This window comes from Aethalodelphis obliquidens, unplaced genomic scaffold (genome assembly GCF_003676395.1).
Source record: "Aethalodelphis obliquidens isolate GAN/ISIS:26980383/991018 unplaced genomic scaffold, ASM367639v1 scaffold11, whole genome shotgun sequence".
Taxonomy (NCBI): Eukaryota; Metazoa; Chordata; class Mammalia; order Artiodactyla; family Delphinidae; genus Aethalodelphis; species Aethalodelphis obliquidens.
The window spans coordinates 31741816-31761536 of NW_020837955.1; the positions used below are offsets into that span (position 1 = coordinate 31741816).

General features: G+C 47.6%; 1 protein-coding gene across 1 annotated transcript; it reads left to right on the forward strand.

Moving 5' to 3' along the window:
• Positions 1-2805: 2805 nt before the first annotated feature.
• On the forward strand, positions 2806-17495 carry PNLIPRP1 (pancreatic lipase related protein 1). The gene is made up of 13 exons (XM_027113128.1): positions 2806-2813; positions 3291-3339; positions 3882-4036; positions 4515-4640; positions 6289-6423; positions 7235-7343; positions 8843-8962; positions 9070-9189; positions 10719-10837; positions 11735-11864; positions 13775-13883; positions 14595-14762; positions 17378-17495. The coding sequence occupies exons 2-13, from the start codon at positions 3291-3293 to the stop codon at positions 17439-17441; spliced, it is 1404 nt and encodes a 467-aa protein (XP_026968929.1). The 5' UTR covers positions 2806-2813; the 3' UTR covers positions 17442-17495.
• The last annotated feature ends 2226 nt before the right edge of the window (positions 17496-19721 follow it).

The window sequence follows — 19721 nt, forward strand, 5'->3', positions numbered from 1 at the left end:
GCACCGCAATGAAGAGTAGCCCCTGCTCGTCACAACTAGAGAAAGCCCGTGCACAGCGACGAAGACCCAACACAGCCAAAAATAAAATAATTAATTAATTTTTAAAAATCAGTTTGCAAAATAATGTATAGGATTTGTTAATCATTTATATTTTGTATGTTTTTAAATAAAATATAATATATATATATATATACTCATAGTGGATAGAATATCTTGGAAGGACACACAAGGAGCTGGTGAAGCATCATTTTTGACTTTGTATTGTATCAGATGTAGAGGGGCATATATTACCTATTTACAAACATGAGTGAAAAGAATTTTTTTTTAAGAAGGAAAAACTAAGCCCTAAATGCCCATGCCTCTCCCCTTGAGTGTCTGGAGCCCACACTTGCTCTCACCACCCCACACGAGTGGCTGTTGGAGATTAAACCTTCCTTTCCTGCCCAGAGGACGTCACATGAGCTCTGATCACCTTAAGGCAGTTTCAACCATTGAACTGCTCTGCAGGGGTGAGCGTGGAAGCCACAGATGAACTTGGCAGTGAGGTGAGCTGAGGGGGAAGTAGGCATGGGCGCCTGACCTTTGGGGAACCTGTGACAGATCATGTGACGATTGTTTCTCCTAAATCTGATCAGATGTTTCTATTCTTGCTTCTCTGAAGAACAACATCTTTTCTCCTCCTTAGAACTGTGCCCTCTCACCATTCCCAGGACTGAAATCCACTCGGAGAATAAGGATAAAATGTCTATGAACTCTATTCATATGTACATTCTTTCTTTCATTAATTTATAACCACTTCAGTGTCAGGTTCTAGAAGGTGGAGGGCACAGCAGTGGCCAAAGTAAATGAGGTCTGTGTCCACATGGAATTGCATTCTAGGTGGGAAAAGGAAGATTGCAAATAAATAGAAAAACAAGAGAGATAATTATAACTTGTGACAAAGTGATGAGAAGGAAACAAATAAGGTGCTAGGGATTGGGTGGGAGGCTGGCAGTGGAGGGGCTTCGAAGGTGGCCAGGGGTGGCCTCATTGAAAAGGTGACATTTAATCTAATCATTGAATGACAAGAAGGAGCCAACCCAATGGAGGTCTAAGGAAGAGAGTTTCAGGCCACCGGAATGGTAAGTGCAAAGGCCCTGAAGTAGGAAAGAACTTGGCATGTTTGACGGAGGCCACTGTGGTCATGTGGGGAAGGTCAAGTGGACAGCAGGAAGAGAAGAGGTCCAGGAGGCAGACAGAGTCATCTGACATCTCCTATCAGCCAAATTACCTATTTTACCCACTGTTAGATTATCACAAATCTCATCCTGCGTCAGCACTGCAACGTCAAAGGAAAGCATAAATGCCTTTGTCTTCTCCATGGTCTTTGTCAAGTGCTCCAGCACCTGCCTGGACCATATGAACAGACTTCCAAAGCTTGAATACCTCATCATTTAGGTCAACCAGATGGCTCAAGTCTGGAGAAGGGGGACGTTTATTTTCTATTTCAACGTATTCTGTGTAAGTACTTCCCCTATTCTTCGCGGTGGATTGACACTCAACAAACCTTGTTGATAACTTGCTCAGAACAACTGATATTCAGCAGCTCCTTATTTCACTCTGGATTCAAATCCCATCTCATCACTCATTAGCTGTGTGACTTTATAGGCAATGAAAGACCTGTCCCTCTGTTTCCACATCTGTAAAGGGAGGCAAATAATGGTACCTACCTCCTGGGGGTTGTTGTAAGACTTTAAATTAGGTAATACATGGAAAGTACTCTGACTGCACATACTAAGCCTCACTAACTGTTGTCTGCTCTTCCTTATGACTCTAGGGCAAGTCTTTTCCGTTTTCTTCATAGAAGGGCCCTCCAGCCTGGACCCCAGTGTCCTGATTATTCAGGAGCAGAGTGAACTTTGACACGGAGGCATATTTAACTTGGGGGCAAGGTAGGACACCAATGGCATTTGCCATGTGAAGGCTTATCTGCTTGTTGTGTGAACCAGACAAGCTGCTCACAGATGCTTGGGTCAGTGGGTAATTCATGACAGCCTCAGAGGGTAGAGTCTTGTAGGACAGGTGTGCAAACTTTGGACGGTCTGAGGAAACTCGACAGACATTACGTGGTCTGGTGACATGGGTTTTATGGGCTCCTGAACACAGCTATTCCAAATTATAGCAGGATAATATAATAATTGTTATTGTTTTAAACCCTTACATTTTGGGTTGGTTCATCCCATAGCAACAGGTAACTGGAACACTAGTTAGTGGGGGATTGTGGTCAGAGGCTATTATGGGGGCCGTTGACTCTGTCTCCAAAGCTCATGTGCTCAAGTATTACTAGACTGCCAGAGACAGAGATAGACAGACAGACAGACAAAAAGAAAGAGGAGGTTTACTTAGACACTTCCTTTCACTATCAGCGATTTGCAAGGGCATTTCCAGCCATTCTAAGTGAGAAACACAGCCCTCCACGATTAGAGTTTGCTGCAGTGTCCTCAGCGGGACTTGTACTAGGTGATAAAATAAAAAATTGGAAAGTGGGGCCCACTCAGCTCATAGTTACAGGCACATGTACATAGGCGCAAAGTTAGAGACCTTTCACCTCCTTTTATTCAAGCATTCTTTCATCTTCCCAGACTTGTGGGAAGATTTGACCTCTATTATTAATCTTGTTTTGTGTATTTGTGCAGATTAAACTATTAAGTGCACACAGTATGTTCTATAATCACCTGCTGTTTCCTCGAAGCAGTGTACAATTGATAAGGCTCGAATATAAGAAAACAGCCCGGGCACTTGATCCAGAAGGAAGGCCTAGAACATCCAACAGGGTAAGTCTCCCGCCAGCTGTGAAGGAGGGAGGTGGGGCAAAGAGCCTTGCATTCTTTTTTTTTTTTTTTTAAGATTCCTTTTTTTTAAAAAAAAAATGGTACAGTTACTTTTTAAAAATTTTATTTATTTATTTACTTTTGGCTGTGTTGGGTCTTCGTTTCTGTGCGAGGGCTTTCTCTAGTTGTGGCAAGCGGGGGCCACTCTTCATCGCGGTGCGCGGGCCTCTCACTATCGCAGCCTCTATTGTTGCGGAGCACAGGCTCCAGACGTGCAGGCTCAGTAGTTGTGGCTCACGGGCCTAGTTGCTCTGTGGCATGTGCGATCCTCCCAGACCAGGGCTTGAACCCGTGTCCCCTGCATTAGCAGGCAGACTCTCAACCACTGCGCCACCAGGGAAGCCCGAGCCTTGCATTCTGGAGTCTGCTCACTGCTCTGGTCATGCTTTTGGTGAGGCCAAATATCTGAATTTATTGTAGATGGTGAGCATCTGGACACTCACTCTTTTCCTGCTGGGAGCAGCCAAAGGTAAAACACATCCCACCTGCCCCTTGGGAAGGGCATAAACCCATCATCTCGGCACTGGCCGGAGAAAGCTTCAGCCATGGCAGGGCTTCCAGCGGCTGCAGACAGCTCCAAGTTTCCACAGAGACACGGGTGGGGCTGCAGTTTGTGCGGGTCCGTCTCAGAGCATCTCCCCACCAACCTGCCTTCATGTCCAGGAGGCCTGAGGCCAGACTCTTCCAGATAAAGCATTAGACACCTGCCTGGGTTAACATATTGACTTACCAGTGCCCATTATCACATTACTCAAATAAAACTATTGGAAGATCTAGGCAGGGAACACAGGACTTTTAAGTTTTGATGGTGGTTCGAAGCAGAGAGGTCTCTGTGGGAGTCAGTGAGACTGTTCCCTGATCAGAAGGTGGGCACAGGGGGAGGGGGGCAAGGAGAGAGTTGATGGGGCAGGGGCAAGTGTCTGCATGGTCTTCAGCCTGTCCCCAAGCAGGGGAGTAACCAGGCTAGCCTTGGGAGCTAACCCCTGAGCAGGGTCATCTTTTCTCTTACAGGAAAGGAAGTTTGCTATGATTCCATTGGGTGCTTCTCTGACTCTGAGCCCTGGGCTGGGACCGCCATCAGGCCCCTGAAAGTTCTCCCCTGGAGCCCTGAGGACATCGGGACTCGCTTCCTGCTCTACACCAACGAGAACCCAAACAACTTTCAGGTGAGACCTCTGCCATTTTAACATTGTTGTAACTGGTGAGGGGCTGTGCCCACCGGGGGACCAGGAGTTCTTACCTCTGTACCCTCTGCCTCTACCCGATCCCGCCAGCTGCCCCCAGGCCTAGCCAGACCTGGACAGAGTAGGTCTCCGGTAAAAAAGCTGGCTTGAATGAGTGAATGGTTCACATTTGCCAGAACCTCTAGCTAGTTATGTGATTCTGGTGTTGGGCAAAGAGCTTATGGAAGAACATATGGAAGGTGTAAGACCATGAGCCACAATCCAGACCCAGTAGAGGTAGTGATTCCTGACTTGGGAAGGTAGGGCAGGGAAAGAGAGGTCAGGGTAGGCTTCCTGAAAGAGGTGGCTTTTTGCTAAACTTTGAAAGGTTGTGCATTGGAACAGGCAGAGATGGGGAAGAAAGAGACAGGCTAAAGTGGCTGGGCTGCAAAAACACGGAACCCTTCTGTGTTTGTCACAGATTCTTATTCCCTCTGATCCATCAACGATTGAGGCATCCAATTTCCAAACAGACAGGAAGACCCGGTTCATCATCCACGGCTTCATAGGCAAGGGAGATGAGAGCTGGCTGGTGGACATGTGCAAGGTAGGGCCTGGTTCTAACCCCTGTGGCCTGCGCTGCGGGCAGCTGCCACTGCTTCCCACTAATGTCTCCACCTCCCTTTACGCAATCTCAATTAGCGAGCTCGGAACAGGAAATCCTGACGTATCGAGGTACCTTTATGCAATAAAAATGCCTCTTCACCAAAATAAAAATCCCCTTCCAAGTTTCTAGACTACATCTGTAGCCTGAAGCAATGGCATCTGCTGCGTGAACAAACACTTCTGTCCTCTCATTTCTGGTTAAATGAAGCCTAAATATTGTCTGCTTCCATTTCAGTGAGGCTACTTTGTGTTCCTATAAAAGCAGGATTATGTTCTTTTTGTTCAAGTCTTTCCCACTTCCCTGAGTGTCAGAGATGTGTGCTATGACCATTTATTTGAGATACGGAGAGCTTCGACTGACTGGGTGCCCCAAATGGCAGAATAGAAAATGCCAAACCCACTGTAATAGAGCATCTTTTGCTCAGAACGATAGACAACAGAATAACAAACACATGTTCACATACACATACACACAAAAACACGTGCAGAGGCACGCACACACAAATACACATGATATACCATCGTCCCTTCTTTTCTTGTGTTCACTGATTCAATACGTTTTTCTGACACCTAAGAATTTACCCTAGCAGCCTGTCTTCCACCCTCCAACTTAAAATGTCAACAGGAAAAGTTACAAACCCTGAAAATTAAAATCATTCTGCATTTGACCTTGGTTGTACCAGCCATTTAACTCTTGGTATCGCTTCTGTCCCATCATTAATAAGTATCTTCATGTATAAACTGTAAAATATAGTTTATATCCCAAATTCTCTAGGTTTGTAAGAGATTCCTCAGGGCTGCTTTAAAAATAAAAGTCCTGAGAAAACGGTTTTTGGTATCCGTGTGTGTGTGATCACACATATTAGCATCATATATGTGAAAAGATTCTAGGTGGATTTTAAATTTATAGTACCATTTTAGACTCCAGCTGGTCATACGTCCTGCCCGGCAGAACTTCTAAGGATATATCAGTTCCTTTGACATCCAAGAAGTTTCCCTTTCAGAATTCTTCAATATCTTTTAAATCAGTGCAGTTCTATTTTTAAAATATCTTTAGTGTGTTTCCTCCATGAAATACTGTGCTGTCCTGACTATAAAAATAGTGACACTTCCCTCCCACCTTAAAACTTCGTAAATACCAGCAGCCTGGGGTGAAGCAAGTCCAGCCTTTGCCAAGAGGCTGAAAGGACCCCTAGCAGTCAAATCCACAAGGTCATTTAGACCCTGGCTGCCGGAGAATGCACTTGAGACCTTTTCTTTTCAAAATAGGATTCTTTGAATGATGCCCTGGTTTCAGCCACCTTATTGAATCAACCTGATTGAATCTGGTTGAAGAAAACCAGAGAGTGGTCAGCTTTTAATTAGTCTACGAACTAGAGAGGGAATCGATTTGCCTTTCTTGTAGCTTTTGCCCTGAGGGATAACTCCTATTGGCAACGGGATTCCTAACGAAGTCGAGTTCATCCCAGTGCCCCAGCTAGGAAGAGACAGGACAGCCAGTGGTAACTCTCAGCGACCATTTCTGAGCTCTGGTTGGAAGCGGTTTCATGAGCCCCCACGATAACCCCCTGGTGTCTCTCCAACACCAGAACATGTTCAAGGTGGAGAAGGTGAACTGCATCTGCGTGGACTGGAAAAGAGGCTCCCAGACCACCTACACGCAGGCTGCCAACAACGCGCGTGTGGTGGGCGCCCAGGTGGCCCAGATGCTGGCCATGCTCAAGGTGAGTGGTGGCCGGGCTGCGAGGGGACACACGGCACCCACCGGTCTCTGTTGGGTAAAGACACAGCTGAGGGTTACATGTTTAAAGAGGAAATAGAAAGAATTGATATTTCTCTTGGAGTCTTACTTCTAAAACTCACCTCAAATCAAAACCTATGGTGTTTGTGCTCAAGGCGCTGTACACCTATAATAAATGAGTACTTCTGGGTGAACATCTCTGAGACCAACAGGTGTGAATACTTTGAATTTGTGTCATTTGTTTGTTCATCCAATATTTGGGGGCACATTGTCAGGAGCTCTGCTAGGGAATAAAGAGAAGGCCCTGGGGGAGCTTACAGGGACCACTGAGTGTGATCAGGGTTCTGATGTGGGGAGGGGGAAGCGTGGCTACAGGCTTTATAGGAGCGTGTGTGGGGGTCAGGGGGCAGCTAATCCAGTCTGGGGAGCGGGGGTCGGTGATTAAGGATGTCTCTCAGGAAGAGACGTCTAAGTTGAGAGCTAATGGCTGAGCTGTGTCGATGTGAACTGGACTGACTCGTGGTTGGGGAGACATGACAACAGGAAGAGGAGGCTAAACCAGACCCAGAGGTGAGAGACTACGACATATCTGAGGGCCTGAAAGTTCCACTAAGGGTCTAGCTAGAAAAGAGTCTAGAAAAACAGGTGTTGAGTCAGAAGATCTCTGAGGCTTTCATAAAGGGCTGGGCTGGATCTTACGGGCAGTGGCAGGTTTTCAGCAGAGGAGTACCGGCATTAGGTTTGCAAAAACCACAGCACAGAAATGTCCTGAAAAGACAATCTTCCCTCTCCAGTCGAGCTACAGTTACTTACCTTCCCAAGTCCACCTCATCGGCCACAGCCTGGGGGCCCACGTGGCAGGAGAGGCAGGGAGAAAGACTCCAGGCCTGGGCAGGATTACAGGTAAGACTTGAGGGCTGGGGCCCAAGGTTTGGTCCCCAGTAGCCCCGGAGCGTATACAAGACTGCAGCCTAGCTTGGAGCTGGGCCCAAAGAGTCCATCCAGATTAGAGTCTGCACAGAGCATTTTAGGAAGCCCCCCCAGAAGCCTATCTTTGTGGCAGGGGAAGTGGTGTCTTTGTTCTCTTTACTTCCTCCGCCTCTGTCCCCATCCATTTTCTGGTGATGTGGGTCTCTCAGCAGGACTGAACACCCAGGAAAATGCAGAGTAAGGCTAGCATGAACGTGAGCAAACATAATTAAGACAGGTCCATAATGTCATTCCTTTCCCCCTTCTCTGAAATCAAGGGCAGAATAGAACACAAAAATTTTGCTTCCACTGCCTTCGTTGGTAGAAGAAACCCAGACACCATCACACCAAAAGCATCCTTTTAACCCAAGCAAAGCCTTTAAATTATAACCACAAAATATATCAATATAGTCATTATAATGCTAATATAATAATTATAGTAAGCATAGATTAAGTGCCTGCTTATCCCAAATACTGTGCAAAGTGCTTTACATTTTCTCATTTAATCCTCAGAACTAAAGAAAAAGGCTGAGGGAAGCAAATGACTTGCCCAAGGTCACACAACTAATCAGTGGTAGGACTGACATTCAATCCCGGTTCTGCTGTCTTTTGGTTCAAGTCTCTACCTTTATAAGAACGTTCCCTTTTATTTTCAACAGACAATTATGTTCGTGCCTTTTCATCTGCTCTGATGAAACCTTCAAAAACAATTGTTAAATCTAGGAGTCCCGTCAAGAAGGAAATATAGAGCACGTGCTTTTAATGAGAGCCCTGCATTATGAAACGCTCATAGCTGTTCCAAACATTTCAGGCTTTGGAACGAAACAACAGAGATATAAGAGATATAATTCTAAATATTTACTTATACACCCATAATGATGTGCCAGGCACTGTGCTAAATGCTACATATATTATCTCATTTAATCTTATAGCTCTATTATTACCCCCTTTTATAAAAGGGGAAACTGAGGTGTAGAAGAAGTCAAGTGATTCATCCAAGGTCATGCAACTTGCTCAAAAAATAGCCGAGTAGGGATTTGGAGCAAGGTACCCAAGTCCCAGAATTTGTGTTTTGAATTGTGATACCATACTATTTCGCCCCTTTTTCCTTCAAACTTGGGAAGAGAAAGAGAATGTTGAAGGAGAAAGATATACAAGTAAGTGGGAGAATCTGATGTGGAGAAAAACCCTTGCCTAAACAAAATCTAAATGTCTTTGCTCACCTGCCCTTCTCTATCCACTCCACTGGAATGTAATGAGCATGACTGAGATTCAATGTCTCCATATTCCATACCCCGGCCATGGCACTGCACAACTCCAGGGTATGGCATCCCTTGAGTTAGGTAGCGCACAGCCTGGGCAACTGTACAACCTCAATCCTGCTGGCACCTATAGCCAGGCCTATTGTGTGCAGCACTGGCCATCTCTTTTAGGGTTGGATCCTGTAGAAGCAAGTTTCGAGGGTACTCCTGAAGAGGTCCGACTCGATCCCTCCGACGCTGACTTTGTTGATGTGATCCACACGGATGCAGCTCCCCTGATCCCATTCATGGGTGAGCCCCTCCACGTTCCAGCTGCAATCACGTGCGATTGTGAGAGCATGTGCTTTTAATGAGAGCCCTGCATTATGAAAAGCTCATTGCTGTTCTAAACATTTCAGGCTTTGGAACGAAACAACTGGTGGGTCACCTTGATTTCTTCCCAAACGGAGGAGAGGAAATGCCCGGATGCAAGAAGAATGCCCTGTCACAGATCGTGGACATAGATGGCATCTGGGCAGGTAAAGCCAGAGCAGAGTGGGGACATCACTTCCCTGGGGGAGCAACGCCACTCCCACAGCAAATCTTAACAACGAAAACACACTGCTCTTTGAAAATATACAATCCCCCCTTCTAGACCTTATTTCTTAAAAATATAGCCACGTATCATTTTATATCTCAGCTCTGATGATTTACTTCCTTATACATTATGTGGTGTCCTGGAGTGAACAAGCAACAAAGGATTACCATTGCTTAGAGCTGTAACTCCAACAATCGGTTGATAGCTACCTAATAAAGGAAGGAAATACCATAAAAGTAAATATCCTGAATCTAAGCGAATTTTTCTGCCAATTGTCCCTTGGGAGTCAGTGATATGGTTCAAGCTTATGTAACTGGCTTCCACTCCATAGACAACTCCATAGACAAAATTCCCAATCATGTCCACGGCAAATCCATTCACGTGAGAGTCACCACTCCTCTATGCTGGGGAAAGAATAAGAAGCAATCACGGGTGAGGAAGGTTAGAGCAGAGACTGTGCTGCTCAAGGTGGCCATTCTTTATCATTGATCAGCACACCTGGGATAAAGGGCATCTTTCAGATACAGCTCTGACTCTGTATCTAATAAGGTCAAAATGGCAACAAACAGGTGAGATTTTCAGCCAGACTCATCATTTGGCACCGCACACGTTTAACTCAAATGAGTAAAGACTTTCATTGAACGTGAGCGTAATGGCTTGGCAAGTACGGACACCATCAAAGCAACTATTAGGGATGAGGACCTACGTGTTTGTCTTTCACAGCTTTAGGAGGCTTTGCACGGATAGAGTAGCCTAGACTCCCCATCAGTAACCAGTAACCAGTAACCAGTAGCCTAGACTCCCCATCAGTAACCCATCAGGCCAAGCAAGTTCAGGCCAGGTCTGGAATGCGTGCTGCGACATCTGCCCCTTGGCAGGAATTTATAGGAGCCAAGGAAGGTTCTAAGAAGGAACAAGACATGAGAGTGAAAGGCATGCTCACATAAAGCCACCTAAAGCTACTTGACCTTCCTTTTTATTCACCTAAACATGGCATGACAGTGTCCTTGCCCGGGTTTGGTCATGCCTAGGAGGTCAAGTCACATCCGGTTGTGTCTTCAAGGACCTCCAGCTTGGTGCCTGGGACACAGAATGGAACAGAGGTTAGAGGCCTGGGCTCAAGCACCAGACGGGCTTGGGTTTAAATCCCAGCTCCACCACTTCCTAGCTGAAATCTGAAATCTGAGGCTGTAGCCTGTATGTCTTTCTGTAATTAGGGATGGTATGTTACCCACCTCTGAGGAAAGGTGAAGCTTACAGGGACAATATATGTAAAGTGCTCAGAACATTGCCCAGCACACAGAAAGCAGCCTTTATATGTTAACTGTCATTTTGTGGCTGGATTTTGGACTAATCTTCAATTTCTGAAAATATGGTCCCACTTTGGAACCATCCCACTTGGAGAGAGAGGCAGAGAAGTTGTCATGGGGTCCTGACCACCTGTGCAGACTTCCCTCTTTGCTTACCCAGGAACCCGGGACTTTGTGGCTTGCAATCACCTGAGAAGCTACAAGTATTACTCGGAGAGCATCCTCAATCCCGATGGGTTCGCTGCGTACCCCTGCGCTTCCTACAAGGACTTTGAGTCTGTAAGCTATTATGCCACCTTGCGTCCCAAGGTGGGGCTGTTGTCCTGCTGCGTTGGGATCTGCAGTACTCTCCCCTACTTGTTTTGCACCGCATGTCAGAGTTCACGGTCCTGTAGAGTGGAGGGGGAAAAAAGCCTTAGGCAGGAGGTAGCTAAAATTCTAGAAGAGTCATGTGGGAGCGGAAGATTCTGGGAAATCGGAGAGTAGAGCAGTCAATTCAATGATCTAGGAAGGCTTCCTGCAGAGGCAAAGTTAGAATCTGGCTGGAAAATCATAGAGTTTAGAAGGAGGGGAAAGTGTGCACATTTCTGACAGGGGCGGAGCAAGTATGGAATGTGGGAGAGAAGAATCTACATGCCAGAGAGAAGGAAAGGTGGATGCTGGGGTTCTGCACGCTGGGCTGGGAGTTTGTGCCGTGTGCAGCCGGCAACAAGGAGAGATGCACGAAACGATACCCCAGAGCCTGTCTATGCGGGCTCACTAGAGCCGGTGTGAACATCTATTCCCGACCCCACATTCAATGACATCGTGTTGATAGCCTGAAGTTGGCCACAGGCACAGCATGTTTACACCACAGAAATCGGTAAACTCTACAGGACGTTTTGTCCCAGAGTTGCCTGTTAGTCATTCACCAGCCTACCACTCGATGGAAGGCATATTTGATCTAACCTGGGGCCCAGGCATCAATATTTTCTGAAGCTCCCCAAATAGTTCTCATGTGATGTGCATCAGGCTTGGGTACTACATCCTGGATGAAGTTAGTTTAGAGACCATCTATTCCAATCTCTTTCCAGTTATGAAAGAGGAAACTGAGACTATAGGAAAATTGCTCCCCAGACGTGTGGATCATAAAAAGACAAATTCACACCTTACAGCCAGATCCATCTTTCTCATTAGAACAAGTGCTTCCCCTGTCCAGACGAAGGGTGCCCGCAGATGGGCCACTATGCTGATAGATTTGCTGGCAAGACACGTGAGGAGCAGCAGAAATTCTTCCTGAACACAGGAGATTCCAGCACATTTGCTCGTAAGTTGCGCTGTGATTTCCCACCCAAGTAAAAGAGGTTTCCTTTTTGTTTTACATACAGGGGTGGCCTCTCACCTGAAATATTTGTGGGTACATTTCATCTTAGTAAAAGGACACATCCCCCCAAACCACCCCATTTAAGACTCAACCAAGGATCTAGAAAGGGTCTGCTTTACTTTCATTTTATTTCTATGGCATGAAATGAGTGGACACAAACAGCATAATTAATGGAATAATAGCAATTTACCTGTCTCTGTGGCCATCTTCTCTGCATTTTCACCACCTCACAGTTCCTTGTCCTATGCATTTTAAAAATTGTGTCATCCGCACCTGTTCTATCCATTCAAAATTTATTTGGTACCAACTCTTTGCTTACCTAGCCCACTTAAGAAGCCCAGTTCCAATCACCTCAATTTCCAGCCTTCTGTCCATGTGTCCCTCATGCCCGTTGATGGCGGGTGCCTCTCTGGTGGAGGGTTGGAGGGGATCAGAAAGGGGTAATTCCTCTCAAAATTCTGCTGAATGGGCTAGGACATAGGGTAGAGTCAGGCATGTTTCAGCCTCTTTGTGCCAACCTGCCTTATGACAGTTCCCTAAGATATTGTACTGTAAGAAAGAGACTGTGTTTATATAAATACATAAATATAATACAAGTCTCACATAGTTTTTTAAGTCAGGTTTATTGAGGTATAATTTATATACAGCCAAAGTCACCCTTTGTAGTGTATAATTCTGAGTTTTGATAAATAAAAAGTCATGTAACCATCTCCAAAATCAAGATATAGAACATTTCCATCACTGTTTACATATTTTTTAAAAAGGCGTTGGTTAATCAATCCTTCCTCTGATGTAGTGATGCACAAAATACTTGCCAATATTTTAAAACAACAAATTAAACATTCAAAACTATATATTCATTCCTCAACTAACATTTATTTATGGGCCACAGGCTATGCTAGATGTGGGGTGGTGCAGGGATGAACAAGACACCCTAGCATGAAATTTATAACCTGGCAGAGAAAACTGAAACTGAACAAGCAGTTAGCTACAAGTGTGTTGGCTCGACGGCTTGCTGCTGTGACACGGCAGGACAGCGGACCTGGCCCTGATCAGAGGAAGGGGCAGCGAAAACACCTCTGAGGATGTAAAGGACAAGTAGGGGTTAGGCAAAGGATGTGTCTGTGAGCTTACCTACATATGTGTGAATGTGTATGAGAGTATGTGGTGTGTATGTATGTGTGTGCATGTGCATATGTGTGTTTGTGTGTGTGTGTGTTTATGTGCGCATGAGTGTGTGGTCATGTGTGTATAGGTTCCTGTGTATGTGTGTGTGCTCCTGGGCGCCAAGACAGCCCTTCAGGCATAAATCTGGATGACCACTGTGTTGGAGACTGCCCAGGGCCCTGGAGAGGCAGAGGGAAGACACAGACCTTGCCCTTGAGGCTCCCAGGACTGCACCCCTGAACTACCTTTCCAAATGTGGGGACCAGCCCTTGTTCCTTCTCTTTCCACCTTCACTCATAGTACTGTCCTTCGAGAACAGAGCTGTCCAACAGAACTTTCTGCCATGATGGAAATGCTCTGTGTTGTCCAATGCAGTAATCAGTAGCCACATGCGGCAATTCAGCACTTAAAGCGTGGCTAGGGAAAGCGAGGAATTGATTTTTGTTTTATTTAATTTGGGTTTAAATTTAAGCAGCCACATGTGGCTAGTGACCCCTTTACTGGGCGGGCAAGTCTACAGGGGTCCACTGCCAGATACGTGTTTCTCCTTAAGGCCTAGTTTGAGTCGTAGGTTAACATGTAGAACTTCTACTTAGATGCCTCAGTGTAAGGGATGTGACAAGAACCTGAGATTTCTGTCAATTGTTTTGTGCACGAATAAAAACTCTTTTCTATGTCCTGTGCAGGCTGGAGATACGGAGTTTCTATAACACTGTCTGGAAGAAGAGCCATTGGTCAAATCAAAGTCGCTTTGTTTGGAAATAAGGGAAACACTCACCAATACAATGTCTTCAAGTAAATTTCCTTTTTCGGTACCACCTCTCACTTGATATGCACGGCCTTCACATCCGGGCACGGACATACTTGTCGTCTCTTTATCAATGGATTCTAAATTATTTACTTTATGTACTGAAGTTAACTTCAGATTTTTGCTAACATGTGTTCTCTTCTCTATTATAAATCCAGGCATTTTATTCTTTCTCTCTCAATAGATCAGATTTTTTCAGATAAATCTAATGTTAGCCCAGATATCATATTTTCTGATTAGCCTGGTCACACGTGTTTGTTGTGTTAAACTAGTGGATAACTTGTTATTGTACAAATAATTCTACCAGAAAAAAATAATATGAAGGAATTATATAGTTTTCTATAGGTAAGTTTTGAGGGTAAATTAACTTACGTTTGAGGAAATAATAGTTAAATAGTAGCTTAAGGGACTTCCCTGGTTGTCCAGTGGTTAAGACTCTGTACTTCTACTTCAGGGGGCCACGGGTTCGATCCCTGGTCAGGGAACCAAGATCCACATGCTGGATAAAAAATAAAATAAATAGTAGTTCGAGGCTGCTGGCATAGAGCTGACTTTTTCATTTCTCTAACCTTTATTTGAGAATTAATTTGGAAAAAAAATCATCTTGTTAATCTAGAGTAGAAAAGAGAGGCAGGGACTTACATGGTCATTAGAACTTGTTTCAGTGAATGGGAACGTTTCTATTTCTCTGTTTCCAGGGGGATTATCACACCAGGCTCCACCCACTCCAATGAGTTTGACGCGGATATTGACGTTGGAACAATTGAGAAAGTCAAGTTTCTTTGGAACAACAACGTGGTAAACCCAACCCTCCCCAAAGTGGGGGCAGCCAAGATCACCGTGCAGCAGGGAGAGGACAAGACAGAGTACGTGTCTTTGCAGCTTGTGCCTAAGGATGTTTGTAGAGACTTGCATTTGTCATGGAAACTCACCCCAGAAAGTCAGCTGAGGTTCAGCCAGTGTCCTCAGCACTCTCTGTGGCAGGCACAGATGATACCGCCCTGCCTTCCATGAAAACTAAGGAGGAAAAATAAGAAAGAGAAATAAGAAATAATTTCTGAAGTGTATAAAGTTATAAGTATCCGTTAGAGAGTGGCTACAAGTTAAAGAGGGGAAGATCAATGAAAGTTCAGGATAATTGAAGGAAAAGGAAATCAGTTTTAGCAAAAGATATAAAATTTGAGATGAGGCGAGAGGGATGAGGTGGCAATACTTGCAGAATCCTCATCCTGACCCCTGGCATCCCTGGCTGTGGCATCTGCGGGGAGGTGGGGGTAATGACCAAAGCTCAGACCCCAAGTCTGGCCAGCAGGACACCCCCGTGCCGCTTGGCGAGAAGAAGATCCTGGGCTCTTGGTCACTGATTGAGGTTTGGAGGTTAGGTGGGGTCACTAAACTCGGGCCCCAGGGAATGTCACACCCCCGGGTAGGGGGGTGGGTTGGCAGACCTCACAGCCGTCTCATTAGCTGGATGACCCCTGTGGGGTCCACCCTGTCTCTGTGACGGGAGGACCGAGGGGCTGGCCCAGGCAGGGCGTCCGCGGAACAAGAAGGTCCTCTCACTGAAAATACAGTGTCGAGGAGGCCAGTGGGGAGCCCTATGCAGGCTGGGGGTGGAGCCGAGGCCTCCTCTCTGCCATCGGAGGACACTGGGACTCTAAGGTCAGTGGCCCAGGTCCCATTAGGAAGTGGACCTGTTTCCTGGATCCTGGGATATGGCTAAAATCATGTCAGAAGAAGGTGGTCTCATTGGAATCTTTAAAATGAGAGGCATTCCCAAGGAGATGCCTTGTTCACAGGTGGATTCAAGAAAGGAAAAAAAGTAGGAGACCAAATCACCCAGGGCGTTGCACCCTCTAGGTGCCTCAGCTGTCACCTCAACCCTCCGACGACCTGAGGGCAGCTTCCCCGCCTGCCGACTCTGGAGGGAATCGATCTAAGAGAAGCTAGATGGTGGACCTCAAAAATTTTAAATATGGGAAGATAGAGCGTCACAAACTATAATAGTTTGGGGAGTAAAAATACTGAATTCGTCAACTTATTCAAATATTTTGCTGTTAGGAAAACAGCTAATAAGTAACATTTAAGAAAAAAAATAATAAGCGGGAGACTAAAGAAAATTAAGAGTTTGGTCCAACCTCCTCTCATATCCCCCTCAAATTTTTTTAGTCATCTCATTGGGGTTTCAAGTCCTACCTGCTGACAGGAATTCCTCCAGTGACATGGTATCAAAAGAAAAATGTAGTTTCCCCCCTTTATTTCTCTCTCCCCACACACCATCCTCCTTCCTTCCTCTCTAACTTTAGTAAGTACCAGGTATGCCTGGCGTATAGGAGGGGATGCAAAGACAGAGCCTGCTGAGGAGTTTACAGTATAGCTGTTGAGAAAAATGGACTTATGGTTCATTGGAAAGGTCAAATGACAGACTAAGAACTCCCCGTGAGGGGCCCAAAGAGGGTGCTGGGGAGACGGGCAGAGGGACGGGGGAGGTATGTGAGGGGCACAGGGAGGCCAGGCTGCTGAGGGCAGGGCTCTGGTGCAGAGGACAGGAATTCGATTGGCGGTTAGGGTTAGGGCTTCCAGGAAAGACAAATGAGGTACAAAGAGAAAGTGGGGAGGGGCCAGGGAAGGTGAGGAGAGAGGATGAAGCTTCAGAGCTCACAGGTGGTGAGAGAATCCCATGTTTCCTGGAAGAGCTGTAACCACAACCACTTACATCTGCATTGTTTTTAAATTAATTATAAAGCTTTTTTATATTTATTGTCATGAGATGCTACATTATTGACTTGGGATTCTCACCAATCATGGGAGGGAGCTAAGCCCTCTTCTACAAATAAAGACTCCATTGCTGAGACTCGAGTAACCAGCCCCGTATCATGGCTGGAAGGCAGCAGGGGGCAGCCCAACGGGAGAGCCAGGCCCCTGACTCCAGGTTTGGAAGACAAGGTCCAGAGAGGTTTGAAGTTGACCACAGAAAACGTAGGCCACAACGTCAGCTTGACCTGTGTTTGCATCTTGGTTCTTCTACGTATTAACTGAGAGCCCTCTGTGCCTCAGTTTCCTCTCCTGTGATGTAGGACCCTTAACGATACCTCCTCACACTTGTGTGGTGAGGACGAAGTGCGCACTGCGTGAGTGGATCAGCTAGTGTGGTTGCCGACAGCTAGCGAGAGCTCCATCTACTGTAGCTGCTGTGTTTTCTTGAGCTGCTGTAGGCTGAATCGGGTCCCCAGAATGGCTGGGGCAAGAGTGAGCCCATCTGTACACCCCTCTGCTGGGTTTATGGGGGGCCCGCATGTACTGACCTCGTCCTGGGGTCCAGCCAGCCCCTCCCCCTGGAAGCCCCCAGGCAATCAGCCCTCCAGGAACTGTTTGAAGCTACCACCCTAGTGCAGCCCTCATCGTTTTGAATTGTAAATCAGCAATTACCTTTGCCAGGTAAGAACGCCCAGCACTTAAAAAGATTCCTTTCTCTCCACAGATACAGTTTCTGTAGCGAAGAAACCGTGAGAGAAGACGTCTTGCTCAGTCTCATGCCCTGTTAAACTCCGGGTGCGATGCAGCCGCCGTGTAACACTAATAAAATCCGTACATGCATCTATCTGCTCACAGCATCTGTCGCTGGTGTCAGCTGCCCCCAGTGGGACATTTGGGAATTGACTATTTTAAAATGCCCTGCCCATTTCTGTATATTGGGGTTTCCTGCCCTTGACCTACAGTTACCAACCCCGCTCCCCCCAGTTTCCCTGGTCCTCGTGCCCACTGTCTTCTCCTCACCCGAGGCGCGGCGACAGACAGCAACACTAGAGAGTGGAGCTGGGGCCCCGGCAGAGCCTTTAGCCTTGCCCCTCATCCTGCAGGTGAGGAAACAGGCGTACGGCTCGCTGTTGCAGCACACGGAGCGGATGTGCCCCATCAGGGCTGAGGGTCAGGCCCCTGACTCTGGTTCCAGGGCCCCTCCCTGACTCTGCCATCACCTTGCAATCATGGAGGGCCGTGCTAGGATGTGGCCCCTTTGTGATGGTAAATTGTGTGGTGATGGGACCACCTGGGGGCTCTGGCCCTTGGTGAGGTTAAGGGGCTCCAGCACCCAGAGACTGTGGTGGGCACATTTGCAGAGCACACACAGACTTCCCGCGCCCCCTGGCCCTGGGCCGGGGCTGCCTCAGAGCCCTCTCTCCACCTGCCGGGCAAGCATCATCCCAGGCAGGGCCGGGCGCTGAGCAGGGGTCCAGGGGGTGCCCAATGCAGGCCCGGCTGAGGGGGGACTTTTCTGTCTTTGGGGGGGCGGGGAGACTCAGCCAAGCCGACCTCACCGTGGCCCCGCCCACACAGGTGTTCCTACCTGGGGGTGGGGGAGTTTTCAAGGTGGCCCAGCCTGTCCCGTGATCATTCCCAGGGGGTTGTAGGGACCAGGAAGGGCCCTGCCTCCCTTGAGTGTCTCCCCTCTTGGTCACCCACCCACCATGGCAGTTCCTAAGCCCCAGTGGCACGTCAAGCTATCACTGAGCTTCCAACCTGAGTGCGAGTGGGCTCCAGAGTGTTCCGTGAAAGCAGAGGGTGTGGCGAGGATTCCCCAAGCGACTGTCGTAAAGGCTTCACAGTCAAGGGCACAGGGTGGGTGCTCAGCAAACCGTGGTGATGGGGGGGTGGGGCGCACCGAGCAGGAGAGCCCAGCGCTGGCCGTGAACCCGCGCCCCGGGCAAGCAGCACATCCAATCAACGGAATGGAGCTTCTGCAGACACTCCCAAACACCACCTCTTGTGCAGGCACTGGAGTGAGAGGGAAGCCGACTTCCATTTGGCCCCCGGGAGCGTGCCCGGTGGTAGGGGGCCGGCACCTAAATAAACACCACCATGCTGCCCACTAGGGCAAAAAGCAAGGTATATGCCAGGACAGGGGGGCCAGAAGAAGGAGGAGTAAGATGGGGAAGGCTCCGAGAGCCATGGGAACTAGGCCCAGGCTTGCAGGAAGACCCACTGAGACTGCAGGCTGGGAGGCCAGCAAGGAGGAGGAGGCCCCCACAGACATCCAGGCAAGAAGTGATGAGATGTATGAGTGTGGCAAGTGGAACCAGGTATAATGGGGGGGGGGGGGCGGGACTGGTCGGCCATGGTGAGAGGGTCCTTCCTGCTCAAGGACAGCCTGTCTCACCTGCTCCCCAGACTGACAGATACGGCCAATAACTTGGAGAAAAGGATTTTAAAACAAGGAGGAAGCTGAAAAAAGACTGCAGACAGAAGAGGTCAGTTACTGAGGCTCCCCTAATCTGCTGGCCACACCATAAGCACACAGCGGAGGCTCTGCCCTGAGCCTCGGGTGACCTGGGTGACCTTGGGTTTGACAGCAGGTGCACCGGTAACCTGGGACAGGTAACCTGCTCCAGGGACAGGGAAGGCAGCTGATGGAGACCTGAGCCGGAGCAGGGCCAGCCTCCTGCTGGCTCCTCCCGAGTCCCTTTCCTAGAATGAGCGTAAGTCCTTTAATCGGATATACAGCCTGAGAAAATTCCCAGGAAGGCAGAGAACAGCTGGCTCCACGATCACCACCATTGACCTCGTGTGTGTCGCAGGGGCCAGCGGTAAAGCCAGGTAAGAATCACGGGGCTGGAGATACACGAAACGTAGCCGATGTTCAACTCATGAATCACTTGTTATTGCACACAAACAGCACACGACACAGCTTAGTCAGAGCAGGGAAAATCAGAAAGGTGGTAAATGAACACCCCAAGAAGAAGTAGGGAAGCAGGCATCTCGGCACGAGCGGAGGTCCTGGTCCTGCCACAGGCCTCCAGACAAGCATGAGTGGGAAGTCGCCCTCTGCT